Here is a 24,078-nt window from a genome sequence, read left to right on the forward strand (position 1 = left end):
GCCGCGCGCGCTCCCGCCCGCCCGCCAGCCACGTGTCCCGCGGGAGCGCGCAGCGTTTCCCCCTCCGGCGGGAGCGCTTCCGGCGGGGCCGCTTCCCCCGCCCCGCCCCTTCCGCCGCGCGCCCGCTCAGCCCGCGGTACGGGCCCGCGCCGCTCGCGCACGTGGCCGCGCCGCCGCCAGCATGCTGGTGCTGTTCGAGACCGCCGCCGGGTACGCCATCTTCAAGGTGCGGGCAGCTGCCGGGGGGCGAGCCGCGGGCCGGGTCCTGCGCCCAGACGGGAGGGGTTGGGGGGCGGCCGTGCGGCCCGGCCACCGGCGTCCCCACACGCGAGCCGCGGAGGGCGCGGGAGAACGGCGGAGCGGGCGGTGAAGGGGCTGGGGGTTGAGGTGTGCGAGAGGCAGCTGAGGCCCCTTGGTTTGCTCAGCTCAGAGCAGGCCGAGGGGAGGCCTCATGGCGGCCTGCAGCTCTCTCACGAGGGGAGCGGAGGGGCAGGCGCTGAGCTCTGCTCTCTGGGGACAGCGACAGGACCCGAGGGGACGGCATGGAGCTGGGACAGGGGAGGGTCAGCCTGGGTGCTGGGGAAAGGTTCTGCACCTAGAGGGTGGTCGGGCACTGGGACAGGCTCGCCAGGGCAGTCGGCACGGCACTGAGCCTGCTGGAGTTCAAGGAGTGTTTGGGCAACGCTTTCAGACACATGGTCTGATTTTTGTTTGGTCCTGTGAGGAGCCAGGAGCTGGATTCATTGACCCTTTTGGGTCCATTCCAACTCGGGATGTTTTGTGGTTCTTCTTTGTGACTCTACAGGAGGGGCTGAAAACAGCCCGTATTATAATCTGTGAAGCTAAAGTCGACATAAAGCAAAGGTAAGAGGAGGTGCGCAAAGAGAAATGCAGAAGTCTTTCTGCAGAAGTGCTGAAGCAGACGGCTGCAGATGTCAGCAGCTGGGGCTCAGGGGCCTGGCTGTGGTGTGTGTGCGAGGCAGCTAGAGGGCACCAGGCAGCAAGCAGCAGCGCTCACAAGCAGGCTTTAAACACTTCCTGTCTGAGAGAGCGGGCTGCAAATGGTGTCTGGCTTAGATTGCGGTAGAGCTGGGAACCGTCTGCTGGATCTGAGCATACATAGTATTTTGTTAAAATACATGTTTTGAGACATGCTTTGTTTTTCCATTCTGGTTCTGTTAGCAGCTGCTGATGCCAGACATGGAGAGTCATAGCCACGCTGCATGTCTGTGGGGCAGAGAGAGCTTTCTTTTCCTACACACAGTAGTTACAAATTTATGTGGTTATATTTGTACGTTAATTCTGTATCAAAGTATTACCTGTAGAGTTTAGATTCAATTTGCTTTTTTTCATTTTTAAAGCAGCCTCTAGAGATAATTGCTGCTGTTTTGTTTATTTTTTAATTGCTTGAGGGCTGGACAGAATTTGGGCTTCTGAAACTCTGGAAATAGTTGTGGTCACCCACTCCCATTTTCAGCAGTACCCACAGGTATCCATAGCTAGTATAACTGTGCTCCGCCTTTATGTTTTGGTGGTCAAGTACTATCTTCCTCTTGAACCAGGGTAGCTCTCAGATATTCCCTTATAGATGTTGCTCTTATCAGAGGAATAAAGAGTCTAAAGAGTAAGGGCAAATGGCGTAACCATGTTCCAGATCTCAGAGGGCTCTTCCCAATGAGTCTTGCTATCATGCGGTACCTAAAATGTCCCTAGGCAGCCATAATTTTTATATGCTAGCGACCTCAATTCAGCAGCTTGTATGTATTTGTCTCTATGTGTCCATGTCTGTTCATAGAAGGTGACAATTCTGTCATCTTCGGGATAGGAAGGACAAATTGGAGCAGAGAGTCAACAGGCTGGGCAAAGGAAGATTTGTCCAGAGGGCTTTTTGTGCCTCAGTGTCCTATGTGAGATGAGTTACTGTGTTTACTTGCTCAACTACTAATTCACTTTAATACAGCCTCCTCTGACCTGGGTTTAAAAATCTGCAAGGGAGCAGAATCTTGTAATCCCTGGAACAATTTTTTACACTGCACTGAGTCAAATTGCAATTGTGTTGGATCTAAGTTGCAGTGACAAAACCGCAATGTTTTTGACTGTGGTATTAAAGAACATAATGTTGTAAAGATCTTGTCCATGTTGTTCCCCTGAGCACTTTTCTAGGAATTTGCAGTACATTTGGCATTTTATGAAATGTGTGTAGGATCTAGGACTGTAATTGTTATTCTTCTGCTGTTTAAAAACTGGAAGGAGATCCCCTTTGACCAGAGATGGGATTAAGCCATTGCAGCTTCTTAAGTAATTTTTGGCTCGTTTGATTACTGAGCTGTGGTGAAAAGTCATCCATCTAGACACGTCCTTTTTCTTCCTTGGGTTAGCTCAAATTCATGACAATAACTTGTGGGATCACTCCTTCCTGTGAGGTGTCCCAGACATATTTGTATTTTCCCAAAGTAGAGGCAGGTTTGGTTTTGGGTCACTGGGGTTGTGAATGAGTCTTGTAAGTGGTAGAGCAAGCCCGGCTTTGATAAACAAGGAGAGGGCTTTGCTTTGATGGTGCGGGTTCAGAAGAGCCCAGACATTATTGAGCAACTTCTGTAGTGCAGTTGAAAGTAAATTTAACACTGTAAATATTGTTGTATTCTGGATGTAACTCTAAAGATAAAGATGCTGAGAGAGAATGGTGAAACTGGAAATCACAGTTGAATTAACCGAATTTGTTGAATTAAATTCCAGTAGTTGGGTATGCTATAAATCTGTTTCAGGTCTTCTGTGCTGAATGCAGGTTTGAAAGTTGTTCAGAAATGCTTTAAATATAACTGTTGTTTTGTTTTTGTTTTGTCTACAGGTTCTGAATGAGAAAAAGCTCCAAGAAGTTGACAGTTTATGGAAAGAATTTGAAACTCCTGAAAAAGCAAACAAAATGTAAGCAGCCTTATGTGGGGGTGGCAGCTTGGCTTTTGGAAGGACGTGACTGCCTGTGTAGTTCTGCACATCTGAGGTTCAGAAAGAAGTATTGATTTTCATTTTTCAGTATTGTAAAACTTAAACACTGTGAGCAACAGTAATGTGAAATTAGATACTGAGACAAACTTTAGGTGCAATATCAAAGTGGGTGAAGGAAATATATATTTTTTAATTTGCAGTGTAATTTAGCTGCAGAAGCTATTACCATATACCACCGAAGCAAAAAGTTGAACAGTATTGTAAGGAGACTTGGATGCTGTGACGAGAATATGTGAGTTTGTAATGCTGAAACTGGCTGAAATAAGATTTTTGTGCTCACAGGAAATTCTTGAAAAAAAAAATATTTAACCCATCTGACACTAAGAACATGTGAATCCTTCTGTAAATTGAGAGTTAGTCTTGTTGCCTGTGCCATCAGTGACTGTTAGTGTCAGTGAGCAGCTGCACAGGGGTTGCAGTGTCTGGTGACCAAGCTGGCCTTTCTAGCAAATCATTCTAAGATTGGGAACAATGGTGAATTCCTGCCAAGTCCGTATAGGGTGTTTTTACTGGAAAACTTCTAACCAGCCCTGGTTAGAACAGATACCTCTGAACAAGCTATGCCTTGCATTTCGGATTTACCCTGCTCTGGAAGAGTATTTAGAGGAGAGGACAGAATATCCCACATCCGTCTGTTTGTAGTGTTGTTATTCTTGTCTTGGAAACATCATCTTGGCCCCTTGCTAGAGAGGATGTGGCTCTTAATGGATCTATGCTCCGATCGAGTTAGTTCCTGTATTTCACGTGTTTATGAAAAGGCATCAAAATAAGCCTGGAGCTTTTGTTGGGCTTGAGTTCTTAGCTCTAGCATTCAGCTTTATCTGTGACCTTGCTTCTTCTGCAGATACTTGACTCACAAAGAGCAGTGGTTAATCAGAACTGGATTAGTCAAATGCCTGTCCCTGACAAGGAATTTACTGGATTGTGATAGCTTCTTAACTGTAGCTCTAGATATCAACACCACAGATTATGTGAGGGGGAGAAGGAATTTGAGCCTAAGGAGCTGGCACAGTGTGTTTAAACACCTTTTGTATGATTTTGCTCTGGTCAGCAGTTTGGGCATGAAAGCATTTTCTGTTTGCTAGTTGTTTGTTTTAAGCTCAACTCAAAACTTGTGTTCTAACATGTAATTAATTACAAGGGAGGATTTGAGGATTCATGGGCAATGAATGGGTTCACTTTTAAAGTCTTTGAAGGTGTATTTGGTTGAAAAGCAAGTTAAATCTGGGCTGCTTGCAGAGGCAGAAGGTTCCCTTTTGAAGATGAGTGGGAAGATAGTATCATCAGTCAGCAGTGACACCTACTTAATCAGGGTGCTGCTGTCTTGAAATTCAGATGGTTGGTATCTGTCCTTAATTATGAACTACAAAATGAAAAGGTGGCTTAGGTTTTCCGATTGTGTTCATCTTAATTAGAAATGCTAAATCAAAATTACTCCTTGAAAAATAGCTTATGGGACGCAGCTGAAAAGTTACATCAGGCTTATTGCAGGTTTATTGCTCTCCCTCCTTTTTGAGGGTCTGGATATTGATTTCTTGTTCTCTTACAGTTCCCGTCTTGTCTGTAAGACTGCAATAGTGGGGACAGGAGAAACAAAGTTAATTCTAGCATCTGTTTTGTGTACATTTGTTTACACACATGTATTTTTCTCTTCCGTAGAGTAAAGCTGAAACACTTTGAAAAGTTTCAGGACACAACAGAAGCTCTTGCTGGTAAGTGAGAGTTAATACTGTTCTTACCAAAACCAAACCCGTCACACGCTAGTTCATTCATTACTTACCTCTGTCCTTTTTTTTCCTTTGCTTAGTTTTTAGATCATACTTCTTTTTTTCAAAGGCAACTGTTTTTGTTGTTTTGATGGCATCCACTCAGTCTGTAGTGTAGCAGAGACACGAGAAAACAAACTTAATTGTGCCATTATTGCCCAAGTAGTTTCCTGATGAGCACCATGTAGAAGTTTGACTGATGTATGTAGTCTGTTGTCAATGATGGATTCTTGTTGGAACTGAATGTAAGTGATATGGATCAGCATTTCGTCACTACCACTGAGACAACAGACAGATATCAGAGTACATATATTATTACAAATGCTCTTGTTTTATGGACATGTTATTCCTGTTTTTTTTGCAAAAACTGCTTGTATTGCACTTCAAGGAATTTCAGCAGTTTGTTGAATATAAGGCCTTCACTTTTTTTTTTTACTCTTTAAACACTCAAATACTTGACACTGCAGACTGGTTTGAACACAAATAATAAAAGAGTCAGCTAATCGTTCAGGGATGGCATGATTCTTACTGCTGAATTCACTGTTACTGTATGACTTCTGTAAGTGGATGTTAAATGTCACACTATCAAAGAAAGGATCTTCATATTCAGATGTAGCAGGGATAGCTTATGATGGAAGGTAAGGAAGCAGTTTAAAAATGGAGATGCTATACACACAAGGAAAACAGCTGAGATTGAAGCTGCTGTATGTTTTTCTCTACCTGGTATGTTTTTTTGGAGTATGTTGGTTCTTAGTTTTAGGTTCAGATCGTGTACTGTCAGGGTTTTAAAAAAAGCAAAACTGAAGCAAAGTAGTAGAGTTTGTGGTTTATTTGGGAAAGGGGGGAGACTACTCAGACTACCTATGTCACATTTATTTTGAAGGGAAAATGATCTGCCTGTTTTAAGTGGCTTAGGAATTATTGGCTAGCTTGAAAGCTTCATGACTTATCTGCATTATAGAACGGATGAGAGGAAGGAGGAATCCGAACACAGCACTTAGATTTTTACCCTTACATTTCATTAAGGTTCTGGAAGTCAAAAATCATTGGCTTCTGCTATATATACTATGATGAAGATGTTACATCAATCACAGTTCAGTGGAGCACAAAGCTGACCTGCAGAGAGAGTTGTATAAGTGCTGTCTTAAAATATATTGTGTGGGATTGTAAAGCTTTTACAGATCTATTAATACTTGAGTACAAAAAAGTCCCTTTAAAATTCTTTAGTCTGCATAGTGTGTATTAAAAGGGTCTGCGTCTGACTTCCCAGTCAGTGTGCTTGGCATTGTTCTTTGTTGGGCTTTGATGGATAGTAGGTTATCATCATCAGAGGATGCAAATAAGCTGTTACTCAATTTAAGATATTGTGGCTGTGGATTAAGGGACCTGGAATATGGTTGGTTAATTAAATCACACACAAAATGTTCCCTTAAAACCTTGCTTTCTGAAATGTGAAACCTGTATCTAAAGCATGTGATGTACTTGTAAAGTTCCTTAAAAAATATTGAAAGAAATGAAACTGAAAACACATGGTGAAAGGTGAGGCAACTGGGAGAAGGGTTCTTGATTTAGGCCTTCAAAAGGGCAAGGGTACAATTTTCTTTTATTGATTTTAGCTATTTTATAGCAAAGTAGTATTGCAGTTCAGACTAGAGCTGTTGCGGGCAGTCAAAATAAAAGCACTAAGTTAGGGGTCCTATTGTTACAGGTTTTAGGAGGGGAAGGAAACTGCATCTCTGGTCTTTTGTTTTTCTACAGCATCCACAGCTCTTGTAGAAGGCAAGCTCAGCAAGAACTTGAAGAAAATTCTGAAGAAGATAGTGGCAAAAGATGCTCATGAGCAGTTGGCTGTAGCAGATGCCAAACTTGGGGGTGTCATAAAGGTGATAAATGACTTTGCCATTCTTCTCTTTGTCTCATGCTACTGAAACCTTGCAGACAGGTTGCAGAGATTTTAAAGTTATTAACAAGGGAACATGTTGCGGATGTTTTGTTTGTGGTATGGAAGATCCTTGTGATCAAATGTGTCCTTCAGCTCTTGTCTACCAGAGGAAGGAATAAGTACAGTAGAGGTGGTCTGCTTTTTCTGATATCTCCTAGGTGTCAAGTCCTAGGTTCTTGTCTTGAGTCTGAATGCTGCCTGTTCCAGAGACTTTTATTCTGACCCTGTTCTCATCATGTCTTAGGAGATTGGTGTGGGATGCAAAAAGAGTAGGATTCCATGTTGAAGTGAATACCACCAAGGACAGTGAAATAATTACTCAGTTTTGTGCTCTGAAAAAGACCCCAAAACCTAAAGAACTCAAAACCTAAAAATCTGAACAGCCTATCTTTGGATTTTCTCTCTGTAGCCAATCTCTTTCTAGTAAACTGTAAAATCTTTAGTCTTCACTTCTGGTGTCTACATAGCAGATAGAGCCTTAACTGTAAATTTCCCCTTCAAACTTGTGGTTGTTACAGTGTTGAGCACTGAGGGTGCCTTGAGCATCAAAGACGACTGGGCCTGTCAAGTGACCATAGAATGGTAGCGGGAAAGCCAATTTTAATAAGATAAGGCTACTGGAAGAAAGGCTTTGGAGGAATGCAGTTGTCATCATTGACTTGGATCACTGATTTCTACTCTGCAGGATAAGTTGAATTTGAGTTGTATACACAGCCCAATGGTTACAGAGCTGATGAGAGGAATCCGTTCACAGATTGAAGGGCTTATTACAGGCCTTCCTTCTCGAGAGATGGCAGCGATGTGTCTGGGTCTCGCACACAGGTGAGTTCCTAGAACACCTTTATTTCATCCCATGTTTTCCCCACTCCTATGTCCTTGGCCATGTTATACTTGAAGTGTCTGAGTGCACAACATGGCCTAATATTCACTCTAAGTCAATATGCATTTGTATCTGGAGTTTTGTTTTATAAAGATTTGCACTCACACTCTTAAAGAAACGCATCAACCTCTCCCAAAGTCAGTTGATAGCTTCCTTTTGCATGTTGTGTGCTATAGGACTTGGTTTGAAATGTCTCTGTAGCAGTTTCAACCATTAAAACAAGCCGTATATGGTTTGTTTAAAATTCTGTTGCCACTTAGAGACAGGGGAGGAATGTGATTTGCTAATTTACACTGTCATATATACGTTACATAATGTCTTTCCCCTCTCTGCATCGTTATCTTGTTAGGTTTAGTGGAGAAGTAGTTAAATACAGAACTGTTGGATCAGCACAGGGTCAAACATTCATGAGTAGCTTTTAATCCATATTCTGACATGACCTTTTTCTGTTAGCCATTGGCAAATTAGAGAACTGCTGTGGTGTAGCTAATTCTTTAAAAAAAGTGTTTTTTGCTGTTTGGATGCCTTGAAAATAGGCATTAATATTGAAAAAGTACTTTGAATATGCAAGTCCTCAGTGTTATCGTGCTTTAATGTAGTATACTGAAAATTTTTAAACATACATGGAAAGCCAAATGGTTATAGGCTTTTTCAAACAGTGAGAATCTGTTCTAGCAAGTTTCTTCTCTTACTAGCATTGCTGGTATTCGCTGCTGGGTCAGTAGCATTTTGTGGATAACCTCCAACCACTGCAGGACCAGAAGTGCTGTTGACAGGTAGCTTTTGTGGGGAACCATGCAGAAAGAAACCAAGAACAGGAAATGTCCTGCCTTAGTGTTGGCGTTCACTCTGGTGCATGTGGTACAGATAGCCTTAGCTTTCCCTTTCACCTTGCTTGTAGCATATGTGCATGTACACATGTCACAGCTGTTGTGAAAGCCTGTGTCAGCAGGGCTTGGCCGCTGGTCACAGATGAGAGTGGTCAGTGGGATAAAATTGAGCTGGTATGAATGAATGTATGGGCAGCCATGCTCCTGTAAAATAGGAACAGGTAGGGCATGCTTTGTGGTGGGATGTCAGGAGGCTGATGAAACTGTACTTTTGTTTTCCCCAGCCTTTCCCGATACAAGTTGAAATTCAGCCCAGACAAAGTAGATACCATGATCGTCCAGGCAATTTGTAAGTATATTTAGAGCTTAAATTATTAATGGATTCAGCTTAAGATAGCTGACTTCTTTACAATAGTTACAGAAAAGTATTGCTGTCAATTTCCTCCTAGCATTTGTCAGTAAATTGGGTAGTTGTGTTCAGCTAGGCTTAAGGTTTGTTTTCTTAATAGGGTTTGCCACAAGCAGAGACATTGTTAGGGTGATACAGTAAACTGATGTCCATTTTCTTAGCATAGAGATTAGCAAGCAGTGTTCAGCCCTCTGAGGACTTTGCTTTCCAACATGCCTTGCCTCTGAGTAGTTTTGGGAGAGTGTCAGGGCCCCACAGTCAGGATTTTCTGAGTCTTCATTTTGGTGGTAGCTTGCATAGAGGACAACATTAGACACATAAAAAACACTGCAGTATTTAGTGCTGTATTTCATGTCCTTGATTTCCTAATGGAAAAGTCTGAAATTGTAAACACAGTTAGGAAAGCCCATTCCTCATCTTACCTTGAAGACATCAGCATCATAATCAGTATACTTGCTGTGAAGTAGTAGTGAGAAATCCTGTTTGGAATACTAATTCCCAGACTGTTGTCAATGATGAAACATAGTTAAGCTGAAAATAATGATTTAATTCAGCTCCTTCGTCACTACCACTGAGACAACAGATGGGAATGTTGGTATTATGTTAGAGGGAAATATTTTAGCCTCAGGGCTCTGTAGCGATATATGCTGTGGGTGTTACGCTGATGTCGTAAATCCAGTTATCGATCATATCTGGTAACTGGTGAGCCTGTTGGATTTGTCGGATATATTTATAAAGGCAATTAAAGGGCTTATTACAGTCAAGTAACTGAATACAAGATCAGTTTCTCACCATTACAGGCTTTTTCTATAAAGTTTATTAGATGGATGATTTTTGCATCAATCTTGTGTGGGTGGTGCTAAGAGGAAAAGTCACGCTAGCTCCTGCCCTCCTTTCAGGAGAATATGCTTTACAGCTGTTAAAGGAGTCTGTTGTCCAAGATGGTCCCAGTGATGAAACTTTCAGGCTGCACTCAGGGGAATTCTAATATTTCTACAATATTGTGCCTAAGATTATGCAGTTCTCTGAAGAGTTAGGACTTCTAACATACTGCAGCTTGTGTTTCATTCCAGTCTTTATAAGGATAAAATACTTTTGTTACTGCCCTTTACATTATTTAAATTTGTTGATTTAAGAGTTTTCCATTTTTAGATTACATTTAAGAAACAGAAGTCCATTCTTCTTTCTCTTAGCACTTCTTGATGACTTGGACAAAGAACTGAATAACTATATTATGCGCTGTAGGGAATGGTATGGTTGGCACTTCCCTGAGCTGGGTAAAATCATCACCGATAACCTAACGTATTGTAAATGCGTGCGGAAAGTTGGTGAGTAATAAGGAGGCATGAGCCTGGAGTATGTTTCATGTTAGTATGCGATGCATTATGACAGAGATTTGTAGACCAGCCACTCACTCATCTAGCGAGTCATGATCACATACACAATCCTGTTATCAAGAACAGGCTAGCAGAAAAGTAGCGTATGCTGTCTGTATCTTGATGCAACTTAGAATTCTGAAGCTTAATAGAAAACTAGTAGCAAATGACCAGCCAGTTTTTCATGGACCACCAGCTTGTATTCTTAGAATCACAATTAGTCAGCACATCATTTTGGAAATTAGCTGCCAAACACTGATGTCAAGAGAGTCACTGCCTCTTTGTGGCTGTTCTCTGAGACTACAGCTGCTATATTTTTTCGTTAGAACAGAAAGAATAGTGAATATGTTATTTTGGACCCTTGCTTTTCCTCTTAGGCATGTATTTTGCATAATTTTTTCTTTTAATAAGAATTTAGCAGTTAAGAGAAAAACTTGTGGTTTTAAGGGAACTTCTTTTTCTGATTGTAGGAAGAATTACTTAGGCCTGGTGAGTTGTAAATGACTGCTCGCTTCCTGGTATTCTTCCTTTGTTAATCTTGACTGAAAATTTTGCAGCAATCAGCTACTGAAAAGGTGAAGTGTTTAGTGTTACAAAACAAAGTCTTTTTTTCTAGTTCCAAATTTAATCTTTCTAACCATTCTCAGATAGTATAAATAAAGTCTGAACATTAACACATGTTTTGGGAGTTTAGAATAAGATGATGGCAGACTTGCCTCACTGTGTATTATCTTGGCCTTTTATCTTTGTCTGTTTCTGTTCTTTTTGTACTTGTTCATGTTGCCCCCAGTGCAAACATGATTTCATCTGTCCCCTGCAGGAGACAGAAGAAATTTTGCCTCCTCTGATGTTTCTGACATCCTACCAGAGGAGATTGAAGAGGATGTGAAAGCTGCCGCCGAGATTTCCATGGGGACAGAAGTATCAGAAGAAGATATAAACAACATAATCCATCTCTGTGATCAGGTATGTGCGTGTATATGAATAGCAGTAGGAACTCCGTGTTAGTTAACCATATTAGAGCCTCTTCTGCCAAGGAGAGATTTTCCCAGGGCCTTTCTAACATAGTTGTGATGGCAGTGATGATTCCTATGTTGTTGCTCTCCTGATGTACAAACATGAGGGTGCACAGTCACTACCTCATCTGAGCCATCTCAGACTGATGATACCGGCATGAAGTCTTCTGAAAGTGGTAGTCTTACTTTTGAGTGGGATTTTGGTGGTGTTTTAAGCCCTTGGAAGAATAGTACTGTACAGCCTGTTTTTAACCTATCAGTTTTGAAGTTAGGTCATAAACCCTGGGTTAAAAGTGGAGCACTGAAGTCCAAAAATAATTAGGAGCCCTATCCCGCTTTCATTTGTATTGCATGTGAATTCCTCCTGACTTTAGTGGTGCCAATTGGATCCCTGTGTGACTTTACCAGGGAGTGGCAGGGTTAGGAGTAGTGAGTTCCTGTTCTTGGTCTAGACTGGGCTGCTTTTTTGTGTGTGTTCTAATTGTGTGTATTTGTACAGGAGAAGTACAGAGCATTTATCCTATTTCAAGAGAATGGTGGCAAAGATTTATGTGAAAACTAAATGTTCGAAAGATTTTGTCCTAAAGAAAATGTCCTTACTAAGTGTTTTTGTTCTGCTTCGCTGTCTTTGGCATGTTGTCAGCTCCTTTGTCAGGAGCTTTGCTGAGAAAATAAGTTGTATAAGGGAATGAGCAATACAGATCCAATGTACTTCATGGATGGAGCTCTGCTCTGGGAATACGCCCTGTATAAAGCTTTCTATAACTGTGGTTCTTGTCTGTCTGTGGTTTGCACCGTTAGCCTCATTGGTTAGAATTCTCAGCACTTCTTCTTTCGATACATTTACCTCTTAGATTTGTCTGTCAGCTAATACTGATTCCTGTAACCAACCTCTGTCTGTGCCAGGTGATTGAAATCTCCGAGTATCGGACACAGCTGTATGACTACCTGAAGAACAGAATGATGGCCATTGCTCCTAATCTCACTGTCATGGTGGGTGAACTGGTTGGAGCAAGGCTAATTGCTCATGCAGGTGGGTCATACTGGCTTAGTTGACCTCATCAGAGGTTTTCTTTGAGGAGCTTGTCAGCTAACAGCATTATGCAAGGCCCCGATGAACACCTCTTGTTAAAGGGAAGGCGGTTCTTGAGGAGTCTTGAGAATACCAGCATGAGCTTGGTTTGGTAGTAGTCTGTGATGATGTAGTTCTTGGTTGGCCTGAATTCTCTTTGGAATATGAGGGCAACTTAAGTCACTACCTCTTCTGAGACACTGAGCTCCCTGCTCATAGTGCAGTAACTATTGAGATAAAATAGTGAAAAGCTGGCTTTAAGCTTTTACAGTCAGACCATCTCAAATTAGCAGCCTTATTTTGGTTATCTATGCTTCGGTTGTGTGATTGATGCATTATTGCTGCCAGGAGTATGTTTTATTGAATCAGCCTTCTTTTTCTATTGCTGAAATTGAACCAAGATAGTTAATTTAAGCATGAAAGATTGAAATGGCTTACCTGTCCTTCAGGAAATGAGCATGAAGCAGCTCTTAGAGAAACAGATGGCTCTGAGCTTGCTGCTTTTGAATACTTCAGGAGTCTAGCATCCTGCTTGTTTAGCTGATTCTCTGATAAATCACTACCTCTGTGTCACCTCCTTCTAGGTTCCCTCTTGAATCTGGCAAAACATCCAGCTTCAACGGTTCAGATACTAGGTGCTGAGAAGGCACTCTTCAGAGCACTGAAGACTAAGCGGGACACACCTAAATTTGGCCTTATCTATCATGCTTCTCTGGTGGGACAAACCACTGCAAAAAACAAAGGGAAGGTGAGTTGCAGAACAGTTGACGGGGTTGGCTTTTTTGAAGCATGTAAGTCTGTTGATTGTTTGAGCTTCACATTGAGGCTCTTTCCATGGCCTGCTCTCCTGTGCTTTGTGATTATGTGCAAAGTGCCACTGTCCCACAAATCTTTGGGTGCCATCTTTTCTTGTTGGGAAAGGGGAATGGGGTTGTCCATCAATGTAACTGAGTAACAACAGATGCATTCCTGCTCAGTTGTGATGTAACATTAATTTTCTCAATGTGTATGTTACTACTTTCTTCCATGTGATAGTAAACTATGTAAGCTGTGACAGGTTTTAGTCTTGCTTGAAAATCAAATGTGTACTGTTTGCTAAAGGTAGTAACTTTCGTTGCTTGCTTTTAAAGAGCTTAGGCTTTTATAACACAGCTGGGTGAAGGTGTGTCTTGAATTATGGAGAAAGTTGTCCAGCTGGAAATTGCACCTCAAACTAATGGTGAATTTACCATTCTACCAATCTACCTCTACCTCATTACCAATCTACCTCTAAATTTGAGGTAGAGTGGAAGATATATAACTAATTTTCTAGGTTTGGATGTTTCTCCCTTATGAAGAAAATACGGTGTTAAATTAACAGTATTTCAGTGCTAAAGAATGATATGCTGTTTTTTTTATTAAACATTGCTAGTAAATGGTTGCTTTATTCTTCTGTTTGTGGGTATGGTTTCTAGATCAGAGTGAATCATCACCTTATGTTCAGTCTTAGCATTTAATATTTTGGCCTTGCACAGATTTCTCGAATGCTGGCAGCTAAGACTGCCTTGACTATTCGTTATGATGCCCTTGGAGAGGATACAAGTGCTGAAATGGGAGCTGAGAACAGATTAAAAGTAGAAACGAGACTGAGGCATTTGGAAGAGAGGGGGGTAAGTACAGTAGAGGACTGCATCAAGCTGACATTCTTGAAAAATGTGAATCCTATACCTCTTAAGTTTCTATCATATTTTCTGGTAAACTGCTTTCAGAGCCTTTGCTAGTGTCATTGTATTTCTGTAGTCTCTCCCGGCCTTGGCTGGAGCAGTAGGGTTTGTAAGCTTGTTGCATCCTTTTGTTTGTATGTCATTTTTTCTTGTTTATGTGCCTGTCTTCAAATAGATTATACTGAAAAGTCTTGATTTTGAGGAAGTAAAATCATTTGTTTACAATCTACTGCATCTCTGTATTAATCGTAAAGGTATATTGTTACTTCATAGCTTCTTCCTTTCCACCTTAGAAGAAAGCTCTTTGGTTGGTATCATGTTGTTCCCCAAAATCTGAACACTGGATGTTTAGTCTTCAGCAGCCAAAGCAAGATGTTATTTACAGTACAGAAGATGCAAATTGCTGCATTACCCTCCCATCACCTAATATGTCTTGCCTCTCTTTACCTGCTGTTTCATCTGTTGCCATTGGCACAGCATGCTGGAACAATGTAGGGTTCATTTTTCCTCTTTTAGCTGGTGTGCCTTCTGCATGTGATCTTGCAAGCTACGACTGGGTGCAGTCTTCTAAGCTAGAAGATCTGATGCTAATGCTGTAGTGCTGGCATGGCTAGCATAGAAAAGAAACAATCCAGAAAAACTTGCCTACTCCTCTGAACATTTCATGAGAGGCAATACTTCCCATGGAAACAGAAGCAAGGAGACAGGTTTGTTAATACCAAAGCACCAGCTGATCACCTGACAGTTGCAAATTTAATCCAAATCAAGTTTTGAGCCTGTATTGTGGTTTTAAGGTTGGCTATATGCCAGGTATAGTGAGATACCTGCCCTGACATGTGATTATCCTTGCAAAAAAAAAAAAAAGTGCACAAATTTGAGTTGGTCTTGTGAATTTAGAGGTATGATGCATGTAGCTGTGATATGTTCAATCCTGTACTAGATGCCCTTTAATTGCATTGGCTTCTTGAAGAGCAATATTAGAGAGAGACATGCCTTTTTCACCCTGGTTGCCTCCCTGTCATTATTCTACTTCCAGGTGTAAGACTCATATAGTTACGCCAGAGCCTGACCAATAAAAGCCGCTTATCTTTCCATTTTTTTAATTCCCTTCAAAGGTTGTGAAACTTATGTTGTGAATTGTTTTCATTATGAGTAATTTGTTTTTCACTTCTAAATTTTTATTTTAGATAAGAAGAATAAGTGGCACTGGAAAAGCCTTGGCCAGGACAGACAAGTATCAAAACAAGAGGTGAATGGTTTTTCTTTTCAGTTTGGCTGAGTGTAAATAACTCTTCATGTTTTTATTCCTGAGAAGCTTTTTGGTTGTGGGCTGGGTTGCCTTGAGATCCAGAAAACGTTTTCTTTGCTCTTAAACACCGATAACAAGTCCCATCACTAATTGGAATTTCCATGTTCCTGCATTTTACAGTTGTAAAGCCAGTGAACTGGTGAAACAGTCCTGATTTTCTAGTAGTAAATTACTGATGTTATCAGATAACAAGCATAGTTAAATACTATCAGCATCAGCCCCAAAGTTGAATAGTTGGGGAGTTAATATGTAGCAGCTTTATTTAATGCAAGTCTGAATAAGTTAATTTTGAGAAAATCAAAATTTAAATTTCTTCGACATGTTTGGAAGCTGCCCTAGAAACCTGCTTAGTATTATTCTTAGGAAAAAAAAATTTTGAACAAAGCTTAAGTCCCATACATAATAATACAGTATCTTAAGCAATAGAGCAGTTTCTGGTGCCTGAAATGACTGTAAATTGCAGCTGAAATGGCTGAATGTCTAAGGGTTGGAACATGTTATTAATCTGAGCTCTGACACCTGGGTTTTTCCACTTAATTTGTTGGCAGGCATCTTGCTTAACTTGGCCTTCTCATTCTGGTGAATTTTTGGTGTGGAGAAGGCACATGCTCTGCAGAAACGGGGCTTGGTGCTAGTTCTGTTAGAAAAAATAACACTTTTGCACCTGTCTGCAGTCCCCAAACAAACATCTTTCTCAAGGCTGGCTGTAACTTGCATTTCCATGTGCTGAGCATCTCAAAGTGTAGTGACGGCTGTGATTTCTGGAGCAGCTTTTGAAAAGACAACCATGTGTCAGTAAATGAAGCATCAGGGTGTATAAGGAGGCAGTAGCTTAAGGAGGAGAGGAGACAACATGAAGGCTTTTCATCTCCTAAAATGGGGAGTTGTGAAGTTCTGCTGGGACGTGTTCCTACTGTTAGGCATGTTCTGCAAACATGTCTAGGCTTGGGGAGAAGAGATGCTGAAGATAACTCCTTGCTGTACGGCTTAGTCTGGCTGTCTGGAAGGGAAAGACATAATGCATTTCATGCATTCAAGGCAATACTGAATTCTGGAACTTCTGAATGTTTTTTCATTTGTTTGCTTTTTTTTCAGGAGTGGGTTGAATTCCTGTAAAAGTTACGACTGCTTTGTAACAAGAGTTAGTGCCTATACCCTGAGTCAAGTCTGTCCAATTATCATTGTAGTAGAGTCACAGTACTACCGCTTTATGGAGATTGTATGAAGGGCTAAGCTAATGTTCTAAGGACATTGGCAAGAATCTCCTAGTCTTGTATGGAACTACAGATTCAGCATGAATTAGCTACATCAAAGTAATGTTTCAGAAGCTCATTGTCAGGTAGCTTGCAGAGATGAGGTTCAAGCGAAGTGTTCTTATGCTTTCTAGAAAAAGATGCAAGGGAGTGTTATGCATCTTTGGTGTGTTTATTTGCTAATTTTTTTATTATTTATTTATTAGTAGGATTTTGACAATGACAAGGAAGCCACTGAGCTCTGTCCTGGGTTTAACTGAAACAGAATCCAGTGTTTTCAGGAGGCTATGTAATCAGTTTCTGCAAAGCCATACGTAGTGGTCATAGCCATAAGAAAAATCTATGATGTTTAGAGGAGCAATTGATGGCACTATTACCATTACCACATACTTCCCAGTCTAATCACTAGTCTCAGTTTCATTTGTAACCTGTGCAAGGTAGCTACATCAAATTCCTATGTTAAGAGAAGTGTAGATACTCAGAACATGGCTGGGGTAGAGTAGTGTAGGGTTACTGTTCTAGAACTCCATTCTCCTTGAGTAGCAATTCTGAATGAGTCAAGAAAAACCACCTGCTTTATTGATATTAGATGATTCAACTGCCCTTGAAAAGGTCTGAATGAAGAGCACTGGGTTTCAGAGCAGCTGGTTCTCTGCACCCTTTAGAAAAGTTTGAGGCTGAGCAAAGGAACATACGATATTTAGGAAGAGGGAGTTTCAAAAAGATTAAGTATTCATCTGTCTGTCTCATCAAGTCAGTGATACAAAGATGAGCCATTACCTTTCCTTTTGACTTGTGTTCTCTGAATGTAATGGTGGAGGGGCAGTGCAGAAAAAGCAAAAATTAAGCTACTCTTAATCCTGTATATCTGTTAGCCTTAGGTTACACTCGTATGGACTTCAAATTTTGGGGAGCCATGTGCTTGTAACTATCCAGCTGTGATAGGAAGGCTTTCAGCTGCAAAGAGATCAAAGGATCAGAGATTTAAGTGCTGTGTATCTGTAGAGTCTCAGATACAAATCAGAACTGGTATCTTCTGTTCAGATCAGATAGTTGTATTTCATGGGGGTATCTCCTGTAGTCACGATTACTGATTGATGAACAATTCATGTGATGAAGAAAGGACCTGACTGCCTGTAGATGCTTTGTTAGCTGAGAAGGATTGATTTGCTAATGTTTTTGGGAGGTTGTGCTGGAAAGCTAATGTTCAACTGCAGGATCTTACCTTGGGGGCTAGCTCTCCTTTGTTACTTAAACCATCTTGCTTCTTTCATTGCAGTGAAGTAAAAGTATATGACCCGTCTGGTGACTCTACGCTTCCTGCTGTTTCAAAGAAACGCAAAATTCAGGAGGTGGAAGAACAGGAGGCAGAGGTTGCTGTGAAAGCAAAGAAGTTCAAAGCGGAGATGAAAGGTTAGTTGCTGCATCTGTGATGCTGGCATATTGCTGTGTGCATCGTGCAGTGGGATTTAACACTGACAACCAGCCACTATACCTGGTTACTCTCCTTGGTTATGACATAATGTGTTAATAATAATAGTCTTAAACAGTTGTAAGGGTAGAAGAACACTTTGAAAAGCAAAAGCTCTGCTCGTTCTTCTTACATTGTTTAGTTCATCTTTAGTGGGCTTCAGCATCAAGAAGCAAAAAAGCTTCTGTGGAAAAAAAAAAACACCTTGCCCAAATTTTCTTTAAAGGATACTGTTTCATCCTGCAAGGAAGTGTTTCAACATGTAAACATTGAACATTAGAACTCAAAGTTCGAAGTTTCAGTCTGAATTTATGACACGTGAACAGTTATTCTCTGGGGAACAAAAACAGCTGCAGCCACACTTGTTCTTTCCTTCTCTTGAGATACTGTATGAGGAAAGGTGCTGACTGTAACTACAAAGCACTCTGGTTTTTGTAATGTGGTTCACTTCAACCAACATTTTACATCTTTTCTCCTCTGTGCACTTCCAGCATCTCCAAATGGCTGGCCTAATAATTCCTACATCAGCGGAGTACCCAGTAACTTGGGACTTTAAGTCCTTCTTGTGAGACCCTGACCTTGAACTGCTTCCAGTTCTGTCAACTGCGCATGCGTGGAGGCAGGGACTGTCAAAGCCTTCCCTTTCTGCCTTTCTCTGTGCTGCTGTGCTCTAGAGAAATTGGAGGTAGGCTATCACGGTAGCTGGCTATAAACCTCTTAACACTCAGCTTAAACTGAGGTGAAGTTTCCAGATGCTGGTTGATAGTTGGTTTATGGTGTCAGTGTACATGGATGGAGCAACCTGTAGGAACCTAAACTTAGCTGAGAATTAAAGTTTCACTAGAGGGAGAATCCTTTGTACTGTAAAGCTGAGATGTGTGCCCCAGCTTGTTCTCACGTGCTTAAAATGAAACAAGGACAAATGAGTACTTTGGAGGCCTGAACTTTGCCCATTCGTTTTTTGGAGAACATGGGTGTTTTCACTGCTTTTGTTATTATTCTGAACTAATTTCCCTTACTGTAGCCTCAGAATCGTTCCCTTGGGCCTCCCTTCCACTGTCAAAGTGTTGACATCTTGTAGGTGTGAGCTCCTTGCAGGTGAAATATTACAATCATTTCCAGCCTGGTCTCTTACAGTATGAAAAGGTTATTTTTGTTCAATGGTTCATGCTTTTATAGAGGAAAACTTCTGTTTCCTTTGCTTTTTTGAGCATTGTTACCACTTAGTTTAGGGGATTGGTGGAGCTTAGCAGTTATCCTTGAGCTACCAGGAATTACTAGAGCTGTAGACAGTGTTTAGAATATTGGTGAACTACTGAAATCTGTTCTGTTTGATTTCAGAAAACTTGAAAAAACCTTCCTGAAAGGGTAGGGCATCCTTCAAAGGTTCACAGCTATTGTTTTTACTCCAGTTCTTTGTATCAAGTGGGTCATTTTACTGGGACACTTGGGCATTAGAACTATGTTCCTAATGTGTGCCATATGCTTCAAACTATGGGAGGAGCAGTTCCAGAGAGCTTATTGACCTCATATCAGCTATATGCAGATCTCATCCTTTCAGCCTGTCTTCCTGTACCCTTTAAAATAGCACTGTCACTAAGTTTGCAAGTTCTTGTTTGACCACCCAGCAAAGTACACGGATTTTCCTGACACAGGCTAGACAAGACGGTGACCTTGCTCTTTTTCCAGTTAATATGTTTGCACAGCATGCTGGTGGGGTAGTGGTGAGCCAAAATTTTTGTTGAGTAGTTCAGTGAGTTCTGCAGTACACAGGAGAGTGCAGAGGAGGACCCAGCATTGAAATTTATATTGCATGTCCACTTGCATATGCACAAGCCTTTCATTTCTGCTGTTCTTGGCCCTGTTCTTTATGGTGCATTGCTCTGTTAGGCTTTTCTCCGGTCAGAGGTTACGCATCCAGACACAATGTTGTGTAAGAAGTCTCTGCCCCCTCCTTCCCAGTGCTGTTTGTGCAGCTGCATGGTAAATGGTGCTGGTGGAAAAGAAGTTCAGGAAAAAAGTGAATTCTTTAGCCAGATAAGTGTGATCCAGTTCATATTACAGGAGGAAGGTAAGGAATGAGGTGGGAAGCTGTCACTGGAAAGTGATTTGTCAGACTATTACTTTATTATTCACAGTAAAGGGGGAACAGTATTTTGCATTGTGCTATCCTGAAATGAGAATGCTACTGCAAGATGTGGTATGTGGTGTTTGCTGTCTCCCTGTTGGGAGTGCATGCATGACAGTACTTTGGATAGGAACTGCGAGTGGGGGCACTAAGGAGGGAGGCACGACTTCAAATCATCTTTTACACCTAAAAGGAAACCAAGCAGAAGGATAGTGCCTGAAATAAGTTACTTAAGGAGTTGTCTTTTAGTACAAATCTGTGTTAATGGTAGGGGAAGGGAATTATTTTTGTGGTTGGAGTCTGAAGCGTATGTGGTTGAACAGAATGCATACCACTAATGGGGCCAGCCAGTGCCCCCAGTGAAGTGCTTAGCTTATGTGTCAGAATATAGCAGCAGCTACTCACTTGAAAAGGTGTTGCAAATAGAAATAAATTAATGCAGGGAACACTGCAAGGCACAAGACCTTAAATGCCAGCAACGTTATGACATGGTGTCTTTATTGATAGGCTATGTGACTTGATTCTGTATGCATGGAGGATCATGAGGAGGGGAGGGTGCATTAGATGCTGGTATGTAAAAGCTTAGAGAAGACTGGTAGAAAACGGGTGACTGGAACTACTGCTAGTGATTTCCAGTGCTGTTCAGGGCTGTCAGTCAAACTGCTCTTCTGGGTGCTGCCTGTTGTGTCTTAGTGCCTGATAGTATCAGCTGTTGTCAACTGCTGTGTATCATAAATCCAGCTGGGCTTGAGTGACTTAGAACTGTTAGATCTGCAGCACCCTTGGAGCCTCTGTCCTCATTCTGCCTAGGTACAAATATGTGAAGTCCTGCAATGAGCTTTGCTAGAAAGCAGCAACTTAAATCTTTCTGAAGGCGTCTGCTGCCAGCTGTGAGAAGTGACAGCGCCTGTGAGCGTGCAGTGCATTATCTGTGGTTGTAAATTATGACAAGTTCCACTGCCTGATGTGTCAGATTTGAAGACAGAGTAACAGCAAGTTTTTTCCAGGGTACCACCCAATGTTTTGCTTGAAAATGCCTAGCTTACCAATCCTGCTGAGTGAATATGTGTAGCATAGTGAAATGTGATTTGTGTACTGTTCGTACTGTATAGCTTTAATGTAGGATAGACTTATTTTTAAGCCACTTTTTATTTGGCTGTGTCATATACAGGGAGGTAAGGATACTTTTTCTTACATGGTTTTAATCCGTTACGCTTGCACACTGTTCACTGTGAATGATGTGTGTGTGTGGCAGAATCCACTTAAGGTCATATATACCAGCTCTTTTATCTGGAATCCTTTGCTGGCTTGCTTCTGTCACTTTTTTAATGTCAAAAACCTTCATGTGTTAGCTAGCTGTATTTTGCTGTGGAAATGTCTAGAAATTTTCTACAATGAAGCCCGTTCTATATCTGAAGGTTATATTGGAGGCAAAGATTGAAGTATATTTTTGACTCATAATCACATTTCTGCCCTGAGGAACTAAACTTGTGACAATATAATTAAAATATTAGGAGGTTGTGTGTTTTTTTTCTTGTTTTAAAAATAACAGCACTGTTTTTGTTTCTGTTCTTTTTGTAAGTGATAAGTGAGTACGCTTTCAAAAGGAAATTGATTCTGGTTTTTGGGGGGGAGTACACTGAAAAAATTGCTTCACAGCTCTGGTAGCAGCTGCACATACCATAAACACTACTAGCTTTGGCATCTTGGTTTTGCAGCTACTGCAGGACAATGGTTGCTATATCGTGAATTTACTCATGAGTACTACATACTGAGAAATTTGGTATCTAGCACTGAATCAGTTGTGCAAATAAATTTAACTTGGGTACACTAAAGTAACAGCCTGGCTACTGTATAAGCTGTCAGCTGGGTAGTGATTTCTGCTTGTTTTCTTTACCTAGAGGTTCGTAGGACTGTGGCATATATTTTAGAAAGATGAGTGGTGGTAAATTATAGCGTCTCTACCATTGTGAGTAGATGTGCCAGCTGTCGACGAACAGTTCTGAAAAATAAATGTAAGAGAGCATTAGTAAATCTCTCCTTGGGTTAACAGTCCTCTCAGCTTATATAAATAATTCAATTCCTGTCTTCCAGGGCAGAGTTTCTGCTCTTGCATTAAATGTTTTATGTCAGTTCAGCATTAAGAGATCTTTGTGTTTGCCAGTCTAAACAGTTAAGAAAAGATTGCTGATCTGCTTCGTAGCAGATTTCCAATGCTAAGATAAGGGAATCAGTGAAGAACAACCTACTGCTGGCTGATTGCACTTCTGGTGTGGATTGTTGAGTCCTTCTACTGCTCTTGTGATGCCGATGAAAATATTTGCCTAACTGTGGACAGTCTGTTTTCAGAAAGAGTACTTGATAATTTGGCAGGCAAATAAAACATGCAAGCTTGTTTTTAAATGTTGAAGGCAGCATATAGGAGTGCTATTTGTGCCAGGAGAGGTGAATAGTATTGTCACACTGTCAGTCATCTTAAGTAGCTGTATGTTTTGATAACAGTAGGGAATAGTTATGCAAGCAGGGGAGAAGTGGAGAAAAAATAGGTATGGAAATACGTAAAGGGGAAGAGTATTTTTTTGTGTTCTTTCTTAATATTTTCATTGCATCTTCTCACATCTCCTAGAAAGCTTTATCTTTTGCCTTAAACGCTTCTAATAACTGACAACCTGCCACTTCTATTCCTTCTGTGGTACAGAAGAAGCAGATGTAGACGAGGGTGAACCTGTCAAAAAGAAGAAAAAGAAAAAGGAAAAGAAAAAGCAAGCTGAAGAAGAGGAGTCACTGACTGAGGAACCACCCACCAGCCCCACAGTTGAGGTGAGGCAGGATTCCACAGCTGCTTCACCGTTTTTGGGAATGAATTCCCTTCAAAGTACATGGAGTGAGGGGAAAATATTCTTACCTATGTAACTCAGGGCATACGAGGACTGTTTTACTGTTTAGCAACTTTATTTCGTAATATCTGTCACTGTAAAGTCCAAGAAGATTTGCATTCCAAAATAAGGTCTGGGAAATTTGTGGCTGTAGTGCCTCCGTGCACCAGGAATCTTTCCTCTCCTTTCCTTAGCACACCCCCAACTTTAGTCTTCATTATTTATACCTCTTCTACAGTGGTCCCTTGGTGCTTATCCACAGGCATTTCTATTGTTTAGGGCTCCTGCAGAGCAGAGGCTGTACCTGCTGAATAGATGAAGCATTGTTTGATGTCTCCTAGCAGCAACAGAGTAGATGCTGTAGCCAAACTAATTGCTCAGTTCTGAAATTCTGTTCTTAACATCAGATTTAATTTTCTCCCCTTTGATTAGGGCAGCTACACTGTCTGATGTACACTGACCACAGTGCTGAGCTGCCAGCGGTGTGACAGACAGCACAACTTCCCTTGCCCCCTGGCCTCACTGTGCTGTAACCATCAAGTCTATTAGCAGCAGAGGAAGGAGACATCTCTTGAATTGCGCTGTGCTGAGCGTGGCAGCTACAGGGATGCTTTGAGTGAGCTCTGTTTCTTAGCTACCTGTGTTGCTTTGCTTCTCCATTATAGTTGATTCATAGCAACATTTGTTTGTTTCCAGAATACAGAGAAGAAGAAGAAGAAAAAGAAGAAACCGAAAGATGAGGATGAAGACTGAGAAACGGGGAAACACAGGCCATGGGACAGCTGCTTCAGAGTAGTATTTCCTGACAAAATTTCTTTAGCCTCTTACTAAAAACTTGTAACTTCCCAATATTGCAAGAGGGCAAGGAGATGCATTTGATAGTTATCTGTTGTCCTGGAACAGGATACCTGTGTGTCTGTTACTTGGAAGGATTGCTGGGTTGTTTTGCAGTTTCTTTAGTTGAAAAGCTCAAGTAGATCCTTTTTTCAAATGCAGTCTTCACTGATTAAAAAAAATAAAAACATTTTTATGGAGACCTTA

The 24,078-nt window shown here is 41.2% G+C and overlaps 1 protein-coding gene across 1 annotated transcript; it reads left to right on the forward strand.

The window, feature by feature from the left end:
- The first annotated feature begins 70 nt into the window (after nt 1-70).
- On the forward strand, nt 71-24,078 carry NOP58 (NOP58 ribonucleoprotein). Its single transcript, XM_080600457.1, has 15 exons — nt 71-226; nt 2,849-2,925; nt 4,666-4,718; nt 6,531-6,655; nt 7,400-7,536; nt 8,709-8,773; nt 10,027-10,161; nt 11,030-11,175; nt 12,132-12,258; nt 12,882-13,045; nt 13,812-13,946; nt 15,188-15,249; nt 17,842-17,975; nt 22,860-22,981; nt 23,734-24,078. The coding sequence occupies exons 1-15, from the start codon at nt 182-184 to the stop codon at nt 23,788-23,790; spliced, it is 1,584 nt and encodes a 527-aa protein (XP_080456583.1). The 5' UTR covers nt 71-181; the 3' UTR covers nt 23,791-24,078.

The sequence above is a fragment of the Anser brachyrhynchus genome, assembly GCF_964034855.1.
Source record: "Anser brachyrhynchus genome assembly, chromosome: 7".
NCBI lineage: Eukaryota > Metazoa > Chordata > Aves > Anseriformes > Anatidae > Anser > Anser brachyrhynchus.